Consider the following 23064-nt stretch of genomic DNA (forward strand, 5'->3'; position numbering starts at 1 on the left):
AGAACATCGACATGGTTCCACATTTTGCGGATGCGGTTCGGATACGGATACAAAGTATGCGGATGCAGATCAGATACGGATAAAATAATGTAAAAAGTTTGCGGATGCGGTTCGGATGCGGATACAAAGTCTGCGGATGCGGATCGGATACTCAAACTGTTATCCGCGCAGGGCTCCAGACATTTTTGTTCAGAAATCCTATATAGTCTTGGTTGAGTTCTACACAAACTTTATACAAACTTTTTTCAATTTAAATAGAACTTTAATACATTTTTAAAAGCTTTCTTCAGCACATGGCAAGGTGAAGGCCTGCCACCCACACAGAACACATATAAAAAGAAATGCTGAAATTCCAGGAGAATCTTGTCGTTGCCAGCCCTTAGCAAGCTCACAAAACGTATCAATATTAAAACCTTCAGCAGAACATGACACAAACTAGTCAATCCCACGAACATCTTGGACGCTGTCACACTTCACTCGGGAATGCAAGAGAGGTCCATTGTCAAAACACGGCTGACTGTGCATTCTCCTGGCTGTAAAAGAAACAAAAAACAAATGAGTATACATGGAACCAAAGAAAATAAACCACCTACAACCCTAGTATGTGGACAAACACAAAAACACAAAATGCATTCATTGCATTATTAAAATTTGTATTGGTCCTTTGTCCCTCTTGTTTTCCTTCTCCAGGGATCATTGTCGTCATTCTTGTCCAGCTCACTTGCAGCTTTGCATTAATTGCATTATTATCATAATCTTAAAATGCAGGTCGTTTCCCGTTTTTGGTGTTAGACTGGTGGCACCTGATAAAATCCGTTTGTTCTACTCACATCGAACTCTTGATTAGCTCAGTTGGTAGAGCGCTTCACTGGAAATGGAGAGGTCCCGGGTCCGATACCAGGACTAGGCGAATTTTTTCGGTCACGCACCACTCACCTAGCTGCGTTTGTCCTTTGTCCCCCTTTTTCTCCTTCTCCAGGGATTATTATCGTCAATCATTAACAAAGTTCCCAAGAAATGCATGGTACAATACCATATTTTCACGATTCTAAGCACCCCCCCGGAAGCTAACAATAGCGTGGCTGCAAGGCACGCACGGCCGAGAAGTCTGGGCTCAAGGAATTATCCAGCCTTTGGAGATGTTTTGTCCGGAAACCTCGGACTTAAGCTGTCCCTGATGAAGAAAAGCCCACACTTCGTGGGAAAAAAATCCTTGTCTACAGCTTCGTTTGATGTTCTCCCAGGACACAACCTTCTTCCCACCGAACTGCACACAAGGCTGCATCTCCTTTCGGGAACCAAACCTTTTATCTCGTTTCCTTATCGGTACCGGGATGTTTTCTAAGCCTTCAAGTCACGTGCATGTTCCCTAGAAGTTGGAAAATCCCATTCGCGTGTTTCTTCAACATAAACTCGATAGATGCCTATTTTTTATCAAAAATCAAAAATCGATAACGGAAAAACACTGAACGTGTGAGAAAGAATAATCTCCAGAAGAAAAAAGACCTTGAATTAGGAGAAAAGTGAACTCCAAAGACAGGGAACCCCTAGCTATGCTTCATTTGTGCTCACGGTAGAAAAAGAATAAAACAGCCTACTTAGAAGCAGCAGCCACTGAGCAGGTCCCTGTGCTCGGGGAAGCCCAAGCGCATATATTCGCGACTCCAACTAATTATAGGTGGCACCACCCATTTTCCAAGATGGCGGGTTTAGTGAGGGTCAGAGATGCCTGCCGCTATTGAGCCTGTCTAGTGTAATTATAATGCAATTAAATGCAAAGGTGCAAGCGAGCTGGACAAGATTGATGAAAATAAACCCTGGAGAAGGGGAACAAGGGGGACAAAGGGGGACATCAATCTTGTCCAGCTCGCTTGCACCTTTGCATTTAATTGCATTATAATTACAACCTTAACTTGCAAGTTCACCCTTGTTGGTGTTCGACTGGTGGCAGCTGATAAAACCCGTTTGCTCTACTGACGTCTAACCCCTGGTTAGCTCAGTTGGTAGAGCGCTCCACTTGTAATGGAGAGGTCCCGGGTTCGATACCCGGACCAGGCGGATTTTTTCGGTCGCTCACCAGTCACCTAGCTGTGTTTGGAGATTTATGTTTGTCCTTTGTCCCCCTTGTTCCCCTTCTCCAGGGTTTATTTTCATCAATCCTGTCTAGTGCGCTGGCTTCACTGAGCGACATAAATTATTTTTGGTAATACGAGGAAGCTAATGTTTTATAAGCGCAGGTCACCTCTTCAACCTGAAAACAAGAACGTTGTTTGGCGTATTAATTAGGGAAGGATGCGCGTTTTGATTCTGGAGCAATCCGAAACTTACCTCTATTTTGGATTTAATTTCACGATAGAGGTCTTAATTTCGGATTCTTTCATGACTCAAGATGTGTCTCACATCGTAATTATTTACTTAGAAAAGTTGTTCGCAAAAACTTTATTTTCTGACATACTGTTCGATCGAGGCTGATATTCGTAGTTGTTGAAAAAATCAGTGCTGATATCTGTGCGTTCTCGCTGCCTTTTTCTCGCTCAGATAATTGTCATGGGAAATAATGACAATTATCCCAGCACAAGAATAAGAGAATAATTCCAATTTTTACAATATGTCCACGAAACGCATAAACTAATATACGCTGCTCTCATTGCAACAACCCAAGACAGAATCCGAGTCAGACAGCTGATGTGTGTGTGTGTGTTTTTATAGCACCGCGTGACGCGTAGGACTTCATATTACGTCCAGCGTTTAACTGTTTGTCTATCCTGATAACTATGTCAGAGTTTTTCATATGCTAAAAAGAAAACAGAATTATACCTTTCTGGAAAGACTATTATGGTTAAATAGAGTATTCTCGTGATATTGGCGTTAATTAGAGGCATACATTGCCGCAATTTGTATTAATAATAATAATATTGAAATTCACATATTTGAATAAGTAATTCTTCAAGCTCTTATATGATTTGTTGCTTATGATCTAATTTTAAACGCGCGAAGAAATATGACAATGAAAACTGTGCTAATTGTCTCTAATTGCTGCATTTTAATTACAAATAAAATAAAAATAGTCTAAAATTAATGAAAACATTCTAGCTAATGTGAGAAATCCATGTAAAATTACATTAATTGTGGGTAAAGTATGTTGTGCCATCAAAGTCGAGACTTCTGACAATCGGCGAAACGTCCAAAGTCGCCGCCAATATACTTCCAGACCAAATGCCCGAAAGTTTAAAAAAAAAAACTTCTTTTTTAATTACTAGTTTTTTTATAACATTTATTTACTTTTGTATTTGCTCGCCGTCGTTTTGCCAATCTCAGCCTTTCCAGTTCGAAGGAACGTCTACCTGCTTGCACGTCTGCTCACTGCAGCACATTTTCGTTGGCGTTGGAAGCCGGTAAACAGTAGTGAGTTTTAATGTTGCTTATACGAGCGAACTCAAGCCCTGTGTGTTTGTGTTAGCTTTGCGCGTTCCACACTGCGCGTGCGCGGAGCCCGAAATTGCGGTCTTGGATGGCGCATGGCAATGAGACGCACGCACAACGTGGGGCACGCAACTCTAACGCAAACGCACACCGCTTGCGTTTGCTTCTATGCGCAATACTAAAATTCTCCAGTAAGGTACAATCCCATACCGGCTGCAGCACTACGCTGGGACAGTGAAGAGTGTTGTATGCATTCGGAAACGACATTTCGCAAGCCATGATCGCGAGCAGTTCCACCATGCCCGCTGAGCAGGAGAATCACGGGACCCTCACTACAGCGCTTCCTGTTTCCGCCGCGAGAGGGCGAGCGTCGAGCTGGAGATGCGAATAGGCGACGACATATATTGGCAATGGAAGAGACATTTGACCTTTGGTAGCACGTTTTGTAGCAGGCGAAATGTTGCTTTGGGGTCAGCTACTGAAGCTTTCGGAATACCGATTTACACGAATGTAGGTCGACCCATTGTTCTATTTTTGAAAATCTGAAGTGGGGGCGAGGCCACTTATAACCGAACCAAAGCATCCCACCGCCGACCAAAACGAAACAATTACAATATCAAGAGCACCTAGGCTTGTTACGAGTTTAGTCGGCTGTACCTGTAGCATTGCGCTATTCTGTGCACAAATTTTAAAAGATTGTTTTATTTTTTTTTATTTGTGCGAACGAGTATTATTGATAGCGATTTGCAAATTAGCCCAGATGTACTGCACTGACCAGCACACAGTGCACCCGACTCAGAGGGGTGGTGGCACTTACTGCCACGCTTCACTCCCCGCAGCTTCTTTTCGCAGTTTTCCGCACAATTCACGGTCGCACGTCGTTTGATTGAGTGTCGAGATCGTGCCGGAGTACCAAATGTTTTTTTGTATTGACGCGCGTGATTCAGGCACTTTAAGTTTTCGGTGCTCGTTTATGGCCATTCTTCATCCAGAAGCAACAATCAACTGCGCTGCTGGATGCAAGTTCGACACGTCGGAGCGGGTGGTGCTCCAGTGAGTTTGTAATGGGCCGGGATCTTAACTGTGACGGCAAAAGAGGCTTGCAAGGGCCAAAGCATGAATAGGTAAGGATCCCTTCCGGAGTAGGAGGTAAGGCTTGCAACGTACACTGCAGAAGTGCGCAATCGGTCCCTGCCCTTGAAGTGCAACACAATCACCGAGCAAACCAGGAAGATACGGTTGATGCTGTCTTTTGCGAAGTGCGAGATTTCGTTGGACAACGCCACCGACACGCTTTGAGAGAGTAGCAGTGATGACAACGGGACTGACATCACCAGTGCGGACAGTTCATAGCCTCTAGTCGCGCACAGAGTGAGAATGACAGGGAGCAGCTTCAGTTCTCCCGCCTCCAGCGTCTTTCTAGCTTCAATAACGTCTGGGCATCTATCTCATGCACCTCGTGCGTGCATGCACAGTCAAAGCATGCCAGAAGGCATAAATTGCGTGCTGGAGGCTGGGCTTTTGAAAGAGATACCCTGCCGTTCTCACGCATTCGCCGTAAAATGTGCCTCTACAGAATTTTTTTTCTTTCTTTTTGCTGATGTGCAATGTGGGCAGGTTGACTTACAACTGAGTCTACTTATAATCATGTAAATACGATAGATGCCAACCAGCGGCGTACCCAGGGTCAGCGGCACCCAAGGCAGTAGCACTCTGCGACACCCACCCCCTCTCGTTGCCCTCTGCAACCAGCACCCCTCCTGCTCATTGCCCGCTGCAACACAACCCCCTTTCACTGTCCAGCTGCGTACCCCTGAGTGCTGCACCCAGGATGGTCCACCCCCTCCCCCCTAGTGACGCCACTGATGCAAACATCTGCTTGTAGATTGCCTGAAAATGAAAAAGTGATTGTATTGATCGCTAAGCAAGTTAATCTTTGATAGTAATTGAAGTTTCCCTTTCAATGCTAAAGTGTATGTTTTATTATCTTTTCTAATTAGAATAGAAGGATGCAAAATGAACACACAGCCTTCTTAAAAATTAAGCTCAGGTCAGAGAAGGTTGCACTTGGCTATTAAAAGCATAATTCAATGCTTCAGTTGAATACCCCCCCCCCCCCCCAACCTCCCCCCACTCTTCTACACTTGGTAATTCATTTAGCCTGTAAATATAATTCTTGTAAAATGCGAGCAAAAACCAGCATATCCTCCAAAGTATGTCTATCAATAAAAATACAGTAATCCCTAGTTATAACGAAATCGCTTTTTTTGAATTAGCTCTTTTATGAAAGTTCAACATGGTCCCGAGTGAAATGCACGCATTTTGAACTGGATTATTCCAAGTCTATCGGCGGCCGACAACGTTTATTACGAAGGCCGAGATGCCGAAAGCATGCAAGCCTACACGGAGGCGCACGGAGACCCTCGCGTTGTCTTTCCCTTCTCCATCGAGACAAATGGCAAACTGGGAAAATGGTAAACAAGAAAACGGAGCAACCAGGTGACGGAGGGCAGGGTGCACAGAGCGCTGTCTCCAATGCCGATGTGCCAAAGTGGGAAGGGACCGGCGTCCACGTTCCGTGCTACTCATGACGCCCGCGGCCGCCGCTGCCCAACTCCTGTCGGAATTGGGTCAAGGGAGCGATGGGGCCGATGGAGCCCGGAAGAGATCATCCCTTCGGAAGCCCCCACGTGTGTGCCTGTGGTGTGCACGCGTGTCGCATAGGGTGTGCAAGTGTTTACCTAAAGTCACCTAGATCTGCGAGGTTGAGAAAAGTGGCCGGCCCAAGTCCGAAATCGCCAAGGAATTCGACACTCTGGCATTAGCTGTTCGACACTGTCCACCATTTTGCAGAACAAGCAAGGCATACTGGACAGGTTCGAGAAGTTTCCCATGCAAGACAAAGTGCGCTCGTGACCCGAAGGTGAAAGATCGCCAAGTGCCTTGCGCTCAACCGAATTTTCTATGGCAAGCATGCCTGCCGAGCCGGCACCCGGTTCCCAGCGCTGCAACAATCTCTACAGGAGTGTGTGTAAACATAACGGCGAAGCCACCGAGGATAATTTTGATTTGTTCGCCCTTGTCGAGGCTAACGTTCCCGTTGTTGCTCCTGCCACAAATGCTGTGATTGTGGACTTTGAGTGCGGAGAGGGTGAACACGAAGTGATGCCGGAGAGGCACTTCGGGAAAAGAAGACAACTGCAGAGATGCAAAACATCCTACGGCTGCTTTGTAACGAAGTGGAGTGCAGCGGCGGTGACAGTGCTCTTGCAATGCCTGGAGCAGTTCGAGGAGAACTGATGCCCGGACAAAATTATAGGCAAACACCAGTTTTTTTTTTTTTTTTACTCGGTAAAGCTGATGTCCCCAAGTTTTCTACATGGAATGCCTACCAGATGCAAGATTCTAACATCATAAACTGCAAAAAGAAAGCACCCTCAAATATTACGAAGCCCTACAGTTGTGCTTTACCGGCATTGGAATCAGAGTTGAGTCAAAATTCACTGCCCTTGCATGGGAACTACCTTGACTAAAGTATATACTGAAACATAGACCTGCACTCTTTTCTCGGCACAGCCTGTTTAGAGTTCATCCTACAGCGAAGACCAAAGGTCGACCTGTAATAGTACTCAGCATAATTTCCGAGCCAATCACACTGACCCAGACGTTCCTCGATGTCAGCCGCTGCTCTTGGCACTTCGGTGCAAAATGGTGATGCTTGGCACGCGTGCGCTGATGAGGCGGTGAAAGTTGACGTGAGTGGCACATGGAACACGGTAATACTGATCGTAGCCACAGCATGGATGTAGGTAGCAGACATGATAATCAAGTGATCTCATCGGGAGTAAAATACCCTGACTTCGTATTATCACAGTAGTCTCAGTATTTTGCGAAATTTTCTAGCGAATTTTAGCTTCCAACATTGTCGGAAAATTCAGACAATGACAGGGCCAGCGCAACTGGCAAGCAATTGCTACAGCACTTTGTTTCATATTAAGTGAAAATGCAACCGATGCTACAAGCCAATGGAACCAATCAGTGCCAAAAGTGCGACATCGAGGCATTCGTCATCATTTTGTGAGTATTCTCTCGTCGGCTAAATCAATGAAGCGCAGCGAATACCCCGTGACCTGGGCTTTTAGTATGTGCGTTTATGGTTGTATGTATATTCGAGCCTCCGATTGTGCTCTGACCTAAGAAGAAAATAGCTATATGGTTAGTAAAGACGCTGCGAAATACATATTTGTACCAATTTACTTTTCTTTTCCTTGCCTGAATATTAGGATTAACCGATAATACATTTTTATTTGTTTGCTCTGTTTAAGCCAATGTTAGCACAGGTGTAGAGAAATTCTTGCCAAAATCAGAATTTTGGTGCAAGATGTAGCAGACTATCCGTTCATGGTGCAATTGGTGCAGCACTACCAAACAGATATATACACAAAGAAGCAGCACAACATCACCTGTAAGGTCTGTACTCTTTTCTAGATCACTGCTGCAGAAAAATACTGGCATTGTCCATTGTATAAAAATAAATAAAGCTGACAAGCACTCGAACAACCTCAACTCATCGCGGCAAAACGAACATGCCTAACCTATCTTCCGCTTTCTTTCTCCACCCTTCTGTCGCTCGCTTTCTCGTTCTTTCTCTCGGGACCGCGGATGTAGGCATCTAGGATAGACCCAGAAGTGACGACAGATCCATATAGACTAAGAACAAAAAATGAATGTAACAATCCAAATCTTGCTCGAGTGGATCCGAGCGATTCCCAAGCGGTCATATCCCGTGATAAAACAGACAGAGTGACACCGGACATGAGTAGATTTCCAAACACCGATGTAGTACAAAACCATTACCCCAAAGCAAGACCGAATAAATTCTGGAAGGAAGGACGGCATGTGCTCACATCTGGCACGATGCCCACGAGGGCGTCGGCGTGGCTGTAGAACTCCTCCTTGAGGGAGATTACGATGCACTGGAAGGAGGTCTCCGTCTGCTCCCGGATGAAGTGGGCCACTTTGCCAATGTTGGTGTTGTCCAGGGCTGCGTCAATCTCGTCCAGCACAAAGAAGGGCGCCGGCTGGAAGCTGCGGGCAGACGGGCGAGGCCTTCAGGGACGGAGCTGGCGGGGGCCCACATTGACCTTTCTATTCCTCTTTTACTCCACCACGATTTGTTGGTACATTGAAAAAAGCAAACTTAAATCTCCCACACTTCAGCGAGGACCAAAACGGAATAAGTTCTGCACATCGAAGATGGTCACTTCTCGTTTGTTCACATTTATTTTGCGGTCCGATCACGTTGATTCGATCTGGTTGTTTTCAAAGTAAAGCCAACATCGGGCTCAACTTGAAGAGGAGACTACACTCTGCATCAACTTTTCCATACAACGTTGGCAAGACTAGCATAGTTTCACCAGCACTGCAGCACCGCAGTGCTAAAGAAAAAAGTGGCTCTGCCTTTCCCTATTTCTTGTCAACAATACTGATGCCGATGCCAGTAAAAAAAAAAGAGAAGAGGAGGTGGACACCTCTATTTCTCGTTTACTTTTCTCAAAGCATGGCAGAAACAATGCTAGCCTAGCCAACATCACAGACAGGTTGGTGTGGAGTGTAAACAATTTGCACGAACCAAAGCTAATCTTCTCTAGTACAGTCTGTCTTCAGGGTGTCTAGCAAATTATTATTTTGCCATTCCCTGACTTTTCCAGGTTTTTCCTAACAATTTTAGGTGGAATTCCCTGACCACTGTAGAGGCAGTTAAATATATAAGACCATTACAACAGAAGGCATTGAGCCTTGAGCACCGTGAGGATCGTTTTGCACGGGCTTAATCCAACTTGCATGTTCCGAAATATTTGGGTTCGTCCAGTCCGGATTAAATGAGCACTTTCTTTCTGCCGACATCGTCAGTGAAGAGGCCACTCCCGGAAACATGATGAAAGCACGACGCTCAACCACACACGTCAATAACCGAATGGCAGCACGGCCGCCAGATGCACACTTTCGGATACTTTCGGTTTGGATTGGATTGGGGTCTGCAGCTTTTCCATTTGTCACTAAATCTAGTAGCTCTAATTGGATCTAGCCTAGTGTCGTGCCCTCAATCCAATCCAAATTAAGGCTTGTACTGGACCTGTCGGTGTTCCATTTCCATCCACTAACACACTCTACATCGGGTGAGCACAGCCCGCGCTCCGCTCTAATTTATTGCCTATTTTTCTGCCCCTGAGTCCTCGAGCCTTTGCTCGGGGCACCCGATGGCGTTTCCAGCTCATTTTCCCTTCCTTGACTGGGCTCGATTTTTGACAATATCCCTAACAATTCCCTCATTTTTCCCTGTAATTAAACTTTCCCTGACAATTCCCGGTTCTCTCGGTCGCTAGACACCGTGGTCTCACACTTACTGCTGCCCATTCTGTCACCTCTCCATCTTTATTAAGGGGAGATGTGGGTCGAAAAACAACAATATTTTGCAAAATATTTGATTTTGGGTTTAATGCTGTTTTAATATTTTTGTATCTTTATATTTGGTGTATACAAATAATTAGTGCCCGCCATCACATTTAGGTGGACAAGTAGGCCTAGCCATCTCCTCTCCAGTGAAGTCTTCTGTAGCTTCAATTTCTCATAAACATTTTTTCACAAAATATTATTGTTTGTACAGCCAAAGAGTATACTGTCGAGTCCGGTTATAACGAAGTCAACAGGAATGGGAAATCACTTGGCTATATCCGCTATTTCGTTATAACAGACTTCGCTATAACCGGTCTCGACATTAGCTACACATCTATGATAACATTCCAACATGTTTTTCTTTTTCCATAATTTTGAAGCATCTTCATAATTTGTGCACAAGAATTTCTGTTTTCAATATTGTCCTGTAATAACCAAATTTGGAATGCATAAACTTTGGAATATGTAGAACGCAACCTATCTAGGTTTGGTTAGAATGTATATTTTTTATATTTATGAAAAATTTAATGTTTTTTTTGCCCCTTGAAATGACAGTTTGGCCTTTTATTACTATTTTAAAATAAAAGAAGTGTTGCACACATCATTTTTGTTGTTCATTGCACTTTGGTTTAAAAGGAGCAAATTGGGTTATTTCTAGGGGTGTGTGAATACCGAATAGTAGTTTTCGAATCAAATACCGAATCGAATCAAGAAAAAAAAGACAAATATCGAATTGAATATCGAATAGTGATTTTATTTGTAGGAATTTTTCAAAGTGTGCTGCGAATGAGATTATTATATGTGAAGAGTATGCTCTTGGTGCAGAATATGCGTCTTGAACAAAACAAAAGCCAAAATCTAAAAAAATTTCTGGTAAAAAAAAAACAAAAAAAGCAGTTGCTGTTAGACGTTGGGCACTAAAGATCCAATTTTATGGTGCAAACATAATCTATCTACCCTAAACGTCACAAAAAGCCAAAGTTACAGTCACGCGTGCCTTTTTTTTTTTTTCTTTAAAAACACAACCTAACACCGCGACTTTTTTAAAAATATTTGTATATCTCAGAAAAGGGGCATTTTACGATAGTTGGTCTCCATTTTAAGGAAAAAAAAAAGGGCACCCGGGATTTGATTTCACATAAATAAACAGATAGGTGTTAAATCTGAGTAAACAGGCTTAAACAGTATAATCTGAACTAAGAAAAAAAAAATGTGGTTAGGTGGCACAAGACACCGTCCAACTCTCGCTATACATTCATTTTTCAGTCTATCCTTTTAGAGAGCCTTGATTTAAAAGAGGGAGCAACCAAAACTGAAACCACGGAGACTGCTCCAGCGCAGATTGATCGTCAGTGCACATGTGTTGTGTTGTCGCGTGGAAAGAAGGCGAGCAAACAGAAGAGCGATGATGCCTGCCCTGCCTGCCCGATCCCGATCGACGCTTTCGTCTTTTCGTCACCTTCTCGCAGTTCGTAATTCAAACGCGGCTATCGAACTGTCGGAAACCCTCTCAAATCTAGGCACACTATTTTTCCGTTCGTTTCGTTCCGAATCAGAATTTGCGGTTCCAAAAGAACGACGACGATAACTCAGCTGGTTTCATCGGCGTGGTAACGTGGTTTTCTTTCTGCGATCGTGCAGTCGTCGATTTCTGCGAGTGCGGTAAGTGTGTTTTACATCGGCGCTTTAATTTGAAACGATGGGCTTTACTCGTGAAAAGAATTAAGCATGGTGCCGAATTCCGGCTTCCCAACAATTCCTCTAGGGAAGCGGTGCTAATGGGATGTTTCGGTTGTGATTCAAGGGTAGATTGTGTCAGGATCGTGAGTAAATCTGCGTGCTATAAAGTTTGTGGCGTTCGTTACTTTTCTTTTTTCTAACCTGTGCATTAGATTTTTGTGGAATGGTAAGACCAAGAGATGTTTCTCGCATGGTCTGTCTAACATCACGGCGCTTACATCGAGAGAAAAAATGGCTTTTTTGTTTGCTCCGTGCCGACTGCGCGTCTTTGGCCGAATATATTGAATATTCGAGTAACCGAATACTAGGAATTCGATTCGTGAATAGAATTATTCGGGAACTTTCTATTCGATTTGAATTCGTATATTCGAGTATTCGCACACCCCTAGTTATTTCACTAAGCCTTTTTAAGTGTTTTGCCATGCCTCACATACATTACAAGAACATGGTTTCGCATGTACATGGTTTCGAGAACATAAAAAACAAGATATATTACATGATTTATAAAGAAAAATTAAGCACGATAAACTGAGAAAATTTAATCTCAATATAGTAGATAATTATAAAAAACTTTCCCCCAATGCATGTCTCCTTAACTACTCAAAAGAAATGATTCTACTGTAAAAGCCAGTCACTGCACATCTACTGTTATAGCTGTCTTAGAACACTCTCAACACCAACTCCATTAAGGTACACTAAAAAGAAGCAACAGGTCAAGACGACAAGCATCCACAAAGGACGATGTCATCTGCACCACTTGCACAAGACATCATCCGCAACAGGTGCAGGTGCCACAGAAAATGACACGGGGGGACATTTTCCACAAAGAACGTCCCCCGACATCCTCGGCAAGGTCTCCCCTCACATTCTCTACGAGACGTCCCCCGACATCCTCCGCCGGACGCAAAGGGACATTCCGCAGAGATCTCAGCTCTGCACGGGCCGGATCGCAATGTCTGGGACGTTGACCGTTGCTCACCTGTGCACGGCGAAGAGAAGGGCAAGGGCGGCCACCGTCTTCTCCCCTCCGGACAGGTTGCTCATGGGCTGGAAGCGCTTCCCCGGCGCCACGCAGTTGTAGTTGATGCCCTCCAGGTAGGGCTCCTCGGGGTTCTCGGGGCCCAGGAAGGCCTGGGCGCTCTGGTTGTTGGTCAGGGCCTGCGAGATGGCGGAAGGGGGACACCTGACAGAGGGCCTGAGCGAGACTCGTGGCACACAACCGTGTTTAAGAGCAGAATCGCAGAATCGCTATGGCGCCTGGAACGAGTTTTCAACCAGTCCATTTGGCGTCCCATCCCGCGGCCCCGGAGCGGCAAGGAATGACGTCGCAAAAGCCGGTGTGTTATGCTCTGGGACGTCGTGATCGTGGCGGTTTATGCTAGACGTCCCAGCAAAAAATGCGAGCATCATGGTCGTCGCTCCGTCCTGACTTCCGGCTGCCAAAGCGTCTGTGGACGGTCACACCGAAGAGCGACCTGCTGCAGATCGAGTGTCTGCCACATCTATCGCCTCCGCTGCAGCACAACCAGGGTCATAGCCGCCGCTGATGCGACACTATTGCAACGTCGTCAGGGGGAAACAGAAGTACTGGTCTTTAGGACGCAGTAAGTGCACCCGTCGGAGACGCGTTCGCAGCATTGTAGCATCGCTGGCACTAAACTGTTGCGCTAAGCTATGGCACTAGTCCCGTCTTCGTGTTCTCGTTTTTTGTCTGTCCTTCACGCCATCTGTCGTTCGTAATGCGCCAAACGGTTGCCTAAAGGCGCCGACGAGATAAAAACGGCAGAGGTTTTTCGTCGCTCTGCCTCCAATACAAGCTTCCTACCCAATGACGCTTCTTTGGCGTCCCGCTCCCGTGGGCACACGATGGCAATTTTGCAATGCCCGTGCAAGATCAGTTAGCGATACGTCGGTGTTTTTGCTCTTACTACCACAGTATAAACTCAGGGCTCCATGGGTAATGCTTCTCCGCAGTGCATGGGCGCACGGTGAGAAGCACACTCGACGGGGCTAACCCACCGCGACTCACACTTCTAAAAGTACAAACATTGCAGTTCACATCGAAACGAACATCGAACTGCGCATTATTCGAAACTTCTATTTGAAAATTCGAATATTCGCGCAACACCAGTCGAAACTGTCAGCGACAGGGTAATACGACACCGCCCAAGCTTCCCGAAGCAGTGTCTAAAGCTCGGGAAATCACATTTTCCAGTCGCAACCATCGCCGATCGCACCCGCTCTGCACAAGGCACCGAAATGGAGGGCACCAGCGAGACAGTCAAGGAATGGCACGTCTATCCTCTGAGCGCAGCTTACTCGGTGGCTCCCCTAGCCATGCCCTTGCCCACCTTGTAGATCTCGTCGATGCGGTTGGAGACCCTGTCGAAGCAGGTGGTGAACTTGTGGTGGCGCTCCCGCTTGATCTTCTCAAAGGCCATCTTGGCCTTCTTGGCACGCTTGCGGGCGTTCTCGAACTCCGTGTCCGTCTCCTTCAGACGCTCCTTCACCCCGTCCAGCCTGGAAGGAGAGTCGCCCTCAGCACACTGTCACTCGCCGCACCCGCAATGTTCCCCCGACTTTTTCCGACGGCTGGGTTGGGTGAAACGTTCCAGGAAATATGTGGTTTCCATGATAATTCATGTGGAGGAGCATTTACAGTGATCTCTCGTTATAACGAAGTTAACGGGACAGCCAAAAAATTTCTATATAAGAGGTAATATGATGAAAGCGATACAGCCAAAAAAAAGTGCTAGCAGCCTTGAAGGTGGACGGGAAAACTGCGGAACACTGTGACCATATACAGGGTGTCATAAAAGAAAATTTAAACTGCCTTTTTTACCACAAAAATAAACTAGGCATCGCCGAACGCTCATTCTCCGCCCAAAGGTAGCGCTAGAGGTCACAACCAGATGCCAAAGTTTCAGCCCAATCCAATAACTTAATCAAAACTTATAAGTGATTTTTTGAAAATTTCAATGGGAAAATGGCGGCCGACGGAGTTTTTAAACACATGGGGCTCTATGGCACCAGAAACCAAAAACGGGCAAAAATGGACTCCATTTTCCCATTGAAATTTTCAGAAAATCACTTATAACTTTTGATTAAGTTATCGGATTGGGCTGAAACTTTGGCATCTGGTAGTGACCTCTAACTCTACCTTTGGGCAGAAAATGAGCGTTCGGCGATGCCTAGTTTATTCTTACGGTAAAAAAGGCAGTGTAAATTTTCTTTTGTGACATCCTGTATTTAATCAAACAAACCTTGGTTATGAACATCTTTAAATAGCTTTATTGAGCAAAAAATAATTAAGTGGAGTTTGCCGATAATTTTATCTGGGCATCACTTCTCCTTGAACTGCTCCAGGCATCGAAAGAACACTGTCACTGCCACTGCACTACACTTTGTTTCGAAGCAGCCATAGGATGTTTCGCGTCTCTGCAGTCGTCGGCATTTCCCGAGGCGCCTCTTTGATGCCGCTGTTTACCCTGGCTGCACGCAAGGTCTATGATTGCCGCACTCGTGGCAGAAGCAACAACGGAAACGTCCACATCAACAAGCACAAACATATCAAAGTTATCCTCGGTGGTTTTGCCAACCTGTTTTCACACACTCCTGTAGAGATCGTTGCAAATATTAAAAAAGTGTGTTGGCTCAGCAAGCACGCTGGCGAGGGAAAATCTGACATGCACGAAGCAGCTGGCAATCTTTCATCTTCGGATCGCGGGCGCACTTTCTCCTGCATGAGAAACTTCTCGAACCCGTCCAATATCTTGCTTGTTCTGCAAAACGGTGGGTAGTGTCAAACAGCCAATGCCGGAACTTCGAATTCTTTGGCGACTTCGGACTTGGGCCGGTCACTTTTCTCAACCTCGCAGATCTAAGCGACTTTCGGTAAACAATTCCCATCTCCCATCGACGTGCGTGTGCGTGTAGTACGCCACAGGTGCGCCCGCGCAGGCGTACCTGGGCACCGCGCAGGACTCCCGAAGGGATGATCCCCTACGAGCTCCATCACTCCATTGACCCGATTCTGACAAGAATCGGGCAGCGTCAGCCGTCAGTAGCATCGGAACCTTGAAGCAGCTCCTTGCCAGCGTGCCAGCGTAGGCGCATCGGTATCGGAAGCGGCACTCCACCAGCTCTGCGTACTCTATCCTTTGTCACCCATTTTCCCAGTTTGCTGTTTGCCTCGGTGAAGAAGGGGGAGGGAATGCAAGGGTCTCCGTACACCTCCGAGTAGGCTTGCATGCTTTCGGCACTTTGGCCTTCATAATAAGCATGGTCGGCTGTCGATACACTTAGAATAATCCGGATAAAATTGCATGCATTTAGGTTGAGACCACGTTGAACTTTAATAAAAGTGATAGAAAAAAGCTATTTTGTTTAGCGAGAGAATACTGTATGCAACTTGAAAGACTTTAAGACCTACTTGCGGACGATGCAATGTTTCATCCGCTCGCAGCGCCCATCAGGAGAGAACAACGCGGGTTGTGTCGTCGTCTCCACTTTAAAATTATGCGAGGTAAAATGCACCACCGAAATGTACATACAGTATAGACCACTTACAACGTAACCGCTTATAGTGCAGGACCGGGTATAACGCGTTTTTTTTAAACCACCGGTTCGCCTCCCATAGAACTCCATGTAATTACATACCGCTTAAAACGCAGGCGCGCGAAGGGAAATACCGGTTATAGTGCGGTTTCTGGCACAGCCCGCCGACCGCGCCGACGACCGGAGCAGCGAGCACGCTTGCCTGTGCGACACTAGATAACGGCGCTGACGGCGCGAGCCGCAAGCGTTGCGCAAGCGGCACTCGCGGGGCAAAGAGGTGCTCGAAGAAGCGGGAGAAGCGAAGAGAGAGGCTTCAGTTGCCCTAGCGACGGAGGGACGCACGCACGTGTCGTTCACGTGCGTGCGTCCCTCCGCTGCGTTGGAAACCAACAACCGCAACGACAGACCAATAGCAGGTCGAGGAGAAGTGTTCGCGCGCGTTGCATGCCCGTCGCGGGCCGGCTGCTTCTATCCGCGAACATGGCGTCGGTTGTGATCAACGTTGTGATCGTCGTCGTAGACGGCGTTCATCTCATCGTTCCGCGTAAAAGCGCTATCCTTGACTGTGCATTTTCGTTGTGTGTCGCTATGATAACCCAGCACGTACTGGAAGGGAAGATCCACCTACTCGAGCGGCGATGTCGTGGCGGCGCTCTCAAGACGGCAGAAACGCCCGTGTCGTCGTGTTTGTTTACTTCGACTACAGTGGTGATATCTAAGCATTTGTGTCCTCGAACATCGCCCGGATTTCTTATTCGGCGCATTTCATGCGTGTGCTCAAGTTCAAGGTATTACTGGCGCGTACCGTATGAAGGATCCGAATTTTCACGTGTTTTCATCTCCGGAGAAAAGTGATTAGGGTTAGCAATCCTGAACGCTCGCAACATCCGTCCGTAACCCGCGACGCCGCTAAGAGGCTGCGCCAGGCAAAAGCCGCTCATTTCTTTCAAAATGTGTGACACACTTGAGAGAGAAGTGTACTAGTCTGGTGAAATAAAGACTTTCCTCAAACTAAGCTTTATTTTTCATCTAACATAAAATAAATTCTTTTACAAAGGTAAGTTGTCACATGGCATGTATTTTGGCCTGAAAAATTGATGTTTCGGTTATAACGCGGTACCGCTTATAGTGCGGATTTTCGCGACTCCCGCGACATACGTTATATGCGGTCTACACTGTACTGTGAAAGTTTGAGCTTTATGCGTGCAGGCAACGACATCTCCTACTCGTTTTACAGTGCCGAGATTCATTGTGGACATCCCATATAGTTATTGTGGAGGCGAGCCGTTGGAAGTTAGTGTCGTATAAAACTCTCAGGAATTTCACGCGTAACAAAACTCCCTAGTTCCCCAGTGACTTTGAGGGTATCCGGCGGGGCTTACTTTTCCATGGCTCGCATGTTGGGTGCCTGCGTCCGCTGCAGGTGGTGTTGCATGTCAGCAATCTCCTTGCTCAGCCGGTCGCCCTCTTTCTTCACCTCCTCGGGGGTGTCCAGCTGGGTGGGGGTTCACACCCGGAGACAGGGTCACAACAAGCACCCACCCCCAGTGGAAGCCATTTCAACGTCCTTTTTCCGCGTCAAAAAGCTTAGACCGTCAACTGAAAGTAGCAACCGTTAACTCCTGAAACGACTTGGTTTTTGTTCAAACGGCGTTAGAATGAAAAATATTTAATCAGAATGTGCTTTGACCCTTATTTTCACCCGGCAAGTTTCCTTACATCCTCTCCCTACAAGAAAAACCTTAAAAGGGGCACTAAGCTACTCGGCGATAACGCATTTATGGTCAAAACTGTTCTTCTCATCTGACAGCGCACCCTGCTCTCTGCGATAGTTCTGAGCTTTGTCTTTGATACCGATATAAACAGAAAAGTCGGCCATGCATGAATGTAAAGTTTGGCTTTTAGGAGGCTTAGAGCCCATAAAGGGACAATCGTAGAAAGTGGTTTAGTGCCCCTTTAAAGGCGCTACAAGTAATCATCAATAAATAAATAAAGAGTCATCCCGAAGAGGCCAAAACGACATCGGAGAAGTTGCCGTATCATGCTGTCCTTTTTTTTGGCGTGCCTCTTGTCGAAGAAAAAGAACCAAAGAACGTATGAAGCTCACTTAGCACGGAGAGTGACGCGACCATTCTTAGGGCTAACCACTTTCACATTATCACTGTCCGAAAGTGGATTATAGACAGTGGCGTGTTTGTTGACATCAATTCATCTGATGGATGAAGCACGTCCAAGGCTGGGCAATTCCTCCTCTTCAGCTTCGCTAGGTGTGTGCACGGCTCGATTTCACAGTTGATCACTTCCACAACCACGCATTTGCAGCCATTACGAGAGCAGCTTGGCTTGGCTTGACTTGGCCAGGTTACTTGGCGGCAAAAGAAAATTGGCTTCAATTGAAAGTGCATTCATTACGCGAGAAAAAAAAAAAAAAAGCCCAAATATGGATGTCCGTTGTTGAAGGTGCATTCATTATGCGAGTAAATATGGTACATCTTGGGTGGCTGGTTGTGCGCCATGTACGCTTTTCATTCATTGTGTCGACCAAAAAAATTTGTAACATCAAAAATGTGTAATTTGTCTTTCATTCCTGTCAAATTAATTACACCGTTATTTGTTTTGCTTTAAAGGGGTACGGAAACGAAATTTTAGCGCCGATCTTTCTGCATAAATATGGGCTAGGGACAGGCACTACCTCGGAAATATCAATAGCACGCTGTAAAACACAGGAGAACTAATTTTAAACCTAATTAAACGATTTCAAATTCACATCTGGTGGATGGTGGGAAAGTTCTAGTGACATCACTTGTGGCATAGGAGCAGCACCGTTCTGCGGCAATACGGCATGCCGGCAGAATTAGCCTAGGCCTGAACGCGTTTGCAAAGCCTTGGCGGAGAAAGCCAAAGCGTAGTTAGCCACAGTGAGCTTGTTCTCGCTGCGGCTCTTTGCACGACACGACCCGAGCATGCTTCTGGCACGGCCGGTATTAGTTGCTGCGAGTTGCGAGCTGCGAGCCGACGTTAAAAAAGATGTTTGAACTACGAGAGTGTCAGCAAGAGCCACGCAAATAGCTGTTCACACTCGGAGCGGACACGCGCGTTTGATCGAAGTGCTGGATTCGCTCTGTTAGACCGCATTTCGGTAAGCGCTTCTGGACCGATCTTTTACGATTGCAACTCGATACTGACATGACACTTGGCAAAGAAAAGTTGGACCAACATCGCATAGCTCCGACGAACTGCCATAGCTCGACGGTGACGTAGCGTCGTGTCAGAACGAAAATGGCATACTAATAGCTAAGTGTACATACCGTGCTGCAAAGGTAATCTCTATGGCGTTTATTTGAGCTCTATATCACACAAAACAAGGAGATAGAATCAATATAAGTCCCTTTTCGACGACAGCGTTCGCCACCGCTTTCTCGGAAAACAAGGAGATCGAGATGACAAGGGGAAAAGATTGACCTCTGAAATTTAGTTCATGCAGGGATCAAACTATTCATCCGGGAAGGGTTCACAAGGGTCACGCGGGCATATTCCATTCAGCAGGCCAGCCGGTCGTGGCCAAGGACCGCCAGAGCAACGGTGCGCCGAGTCGGTGTTGCTGCTAGGCCTACTATATTCTGCCAAGCTCGCTTGGTTGGTAGAATCGCGGACCTTTTAGCTCTTCTCGGGTGTTTGTGGATCCTGCATTCTTGATCGTCGTGGTGTTTCAAGTACTCCTTCCTTTTTTCTTGCTGGTTGAAGTCGGGACGCACAAGAAGAGCAGGTAGAAAAATAAATGTCCGTTGGTCGTCGCTACCGATAACTGAGCGACGCTGTCGGCCATGTTGATTTGATCGTAAAAAGTGCGTAAGACAGCTGCGGAGCTGTCGTAGGATTCTGTCGTAACCTGCGCAAAAGTTACGACAATTTCGTTTCGAGAATACGGGTTTTCTTTCAAATTTGTCATACGCACTTTTTTCGTCGTAAGTTCGCTTTGAGAATCCGGCCTCAAAGCTGGTTTTGTCAGTGGTGCCGTGGTTGCCGACTTGCCGTGGTGCAGCGTGCGTGCAGCCCTTGCACATCTCAAACGGTCACGTTGTCACAGGTCGTAAATCAACGACGCGCCACCAGGTGGCAACGCTCGTAACCACAACATCCATGCCGTAGCTTTTCCCATCTGGCACAAGTGACGTCACGAATGCGCCCAATATCCCAAGACGCATCGCGCTCTCCGGTGGTTGATTTTTGAGCGCGCGCCCAATCGGGCCCCTAAGGGTGAAAAATATAGCCATCCGTTCAAAATACAAACGCGCGATTATGATTTCCGGATATCATTAATCATATTGAACCTATTTCTGACCATAATAGGTGTATTTCAAGTTTCGCTTCAATATCCCTTTAATGTTCGCATTTTTTATGGAGTAACGGGAAAGTAACGGCATTACTCTTTTACAGTAACTCTAACAAATTACTCACTGAAGATTGTAACTGTAACAGTTACTTTTTTACCCTAGGGAACTGTAACATAACATCGTTACTTTTTAGTGGTAACAAGCCCATGACAGCATCCTTATAGGATGTTTATTTTTCTAAAATGTGCATTACATATTTTTAAGTTTACTTCCACTCGCTTAGCGCTCATTTCGCAAATATCCATGCACATTCCCACGAAAAAGGGATGCGAGGATCCAATGAGAAAAACCGATGGGAAAGCCAAATGTGCCCTAAATTAAGACGTCCGATCACCCTACCAAAGTTTCTGTTAACCGTTTGGCTGCAGAACGAGCTGAAGCCGAGCGGACATCTGGCGTACCCACCTCCACCACTGTGGCACTGCCAAGATCGCAGCAGGCAAAGGCACAAACAACGCTTCTACCATGTGGCCGGGTAAAAATTAAGGAACCACGTTCGAGGTCGCGGTAAACGCACCGGTCGGAGACGCGTTCCGGGCACCCAATTCCGGTGAATACGCCGTCACTAAAAGGCGCCCCCACCTCTACGAGCTCCTCGGGCAGGATGGAGTAGTCGATGCGCAGCTGTCCCTCCCGCTCGTACAGGCGGGTGATGCTGCCGCTGGCCGGGTGGGCGCTCGAGGTCTCCGTGTCACCCCCGTCCCCGTGGGATGTCTCCTGGGAGGACGCGTCCGTGGGGGCCTCCAGCTCCTCCAGGGTCCCGTCGAGCAGTCGCAGAGGGATCTGCTCCAGCTGCACGGACGTGGGCACGAATTGTCGATTAAGGCAAGGGCGAATACGCCGTCCTTTTCGCTGCCGTGCTGCGAGGCGGTGCCTCGAAGATGGATGCCCAACTATAGTGCAGAGGAAGATGGACGGCTCTACCTCTAGGAGAGACGACGGACGGTGGAGCAGCATCGCTGTGGCGAGCGATGTACGGCAATAAATAAAAAGCAAGGGTGTGTGAATATTCTTAATTTTGAATGCAGATAAAAAATTTTAAAATGCGTGAATACCTATTCTAAATTTTTGATGCAGATAGAAAATTTTAAGAACTCTATTTGTATTCGATTAATAAATTCCCATTCAGCACTCGGCGAACGTTCGGCTGTGGTGGAATGTTTGGGCAAAGAATGAGTAATGCCGCACAAGCCGTGCCATGAGCGCGCCGAAATTTTCAACAATTTTCAATCGGAGCCCTAATTGTACATCTTGCTTATTTTTACGATTTGGCACACTCCCTGGAGAACTCCCCGTAGATATGATGCACTAGGAGTTCGGATTTTACAAAACACAATCATACACATCCTGCACATACAAACAACCTGGTGCATCACATTGCAAAAAAAAAAAGCCCCCCAAAAAAAACAAAAAACATCATAAAACAAAAATGTGCCGGAAGTCACATTCTCTTTTCTTCCATGTCCTTTTCTGTGTCTTCCTTTTCTTACCACGTTTCAGGTTAGGTTGTGTCGAAAAACATAAACTTTGCTCCAAAAGCATAGCACACATGTTTGCTCTAGCACAGACGTGCAATGCACTAGGACCCAGACAATTTCCGGAACAGGTCACGTGGCTCATTCCCACGGCCCACACAGTCCGGTGGACGACCCAAGAAGGTCCAACAAACAACACCAAGGGCATCGCACCATTCGGGGTGACGCACCTTACAGGTCTGGAGCACGCTGTGGCGGTCGAGCCTGCGCTGCTCCTGGCGGGCCTCGAGGGAGGTGAGGCTCTTCTGGACGACGGCAATGTCCTTCTGCACGGCGGCTAGGCGCTTGCGGATCTCGGCCATCTGCTCCTCCGCCTTGTCCAAGTCCTGCTTCTTGCCCAGCTTGCTGCTCTTCAGCTTCTCCAGGGATTGCATCTGGTCATCTATCATCTGCACGCCACCCACGACCGCAACGACAATGAGTGGCCAAACCTTGCTTCCTACAACGGGCCATCTGCTACTCGTGGAAATGTCTCCCACTACCAATTATACATGGGTGACCGAGGAGCACAAAGCATGAGCACTGGGCCAAACTCCGTTTCCTGAGACAGACAGGTCGTCTGCTAACCCTCCAACTGCCTGCCACTACTGATGAAGGTAGAACTAGTTACTGCTTCTCTTGGTAAACCCAAGAGAACCAATAACTAAAAAGAACTTTCCAATAAACAGCTGGGCAGCAAAGACTACTTCTTGTCTAACTCGAGAAACTGTCATGTGAGGAAGTAATAGATGCAACAATCCCAAAAGCAGGCAAACCGAAAAAACCTGGAACAGACGACATGAATATGCCAGAGCTATGCATCACTATTGCCGCCTGCGTTGTTAATGTCAGCGGAGCACTTGGCTGCTACGCAGGTGACCGGGTTTGATCCCTGCCATCGCCTGTTGTTTTCATCTTTCCCTAAGTTAATAGAGGATCCTTGATTGTTTGAGGGTCGTGTACTTTGTTCATACTCACTG

At 46.6% G+C, this 23064-nt stretch overlaps 1 protein-coding gene across 1 annotated transcript in view; it reads right to left on the reverse strand.

Annotated features, from left to right (window-relative positions):
• Nucleotides 1-240: 240 nt before the first annotated feature.
• LOC8029227 (structural maintenance of chromosomes protein 1A) overlaps nt 241-23064 on the reverse strand; it is a 68199-nt gene continuing 45375 nt past the window's right edge. Inside the window, exons 19-25 of the mRNA XM_029986463.4 lie at nt 22276-22494; nt 21153-21362; nt 17559-17671; nt 13971-14139; nt 12599-12777; nt 8331-8511; nt 241-533 (exon numbers count right to left, since the gene is read on the reverse strand). Of these exons, the coding sequence (XP_029842323.2) occupies nt 474-533; nt 8331-8511; nt 12599-12777; nt 13971-14139; nt 17559-17671; nt 21153-21362; nt 22276-22494 (1131 nt within the window). The 3' untranslated portion in view covers nt 241-473. The remainder of the gene's footprint in view (nt 534-8330; nt 8512-12598; nt 12778-13970; nt 14140-17558; nt 17672-21152; nt 21363-22275; nt 22495-23064) is intronic.

This window comes from Ixodes scapularis, unplaced genomic scaffold (genome assembly GCF_016920785.2).
Source record: "Ixodes scapularis isolate PalLabHiFi unplaced genomic scaffold, ASM1692078v2 PGA_scaffold2__306_contigs__length_199485367, whole genome shotgun sequence".
In the NCBI taxonomy this organism is placed as follows: Eukaryota; Metazoa; Arthropoda; class Arachnida; order Ixodida; family Ixodidae; genus Ixodes; species Ixodes scapularis.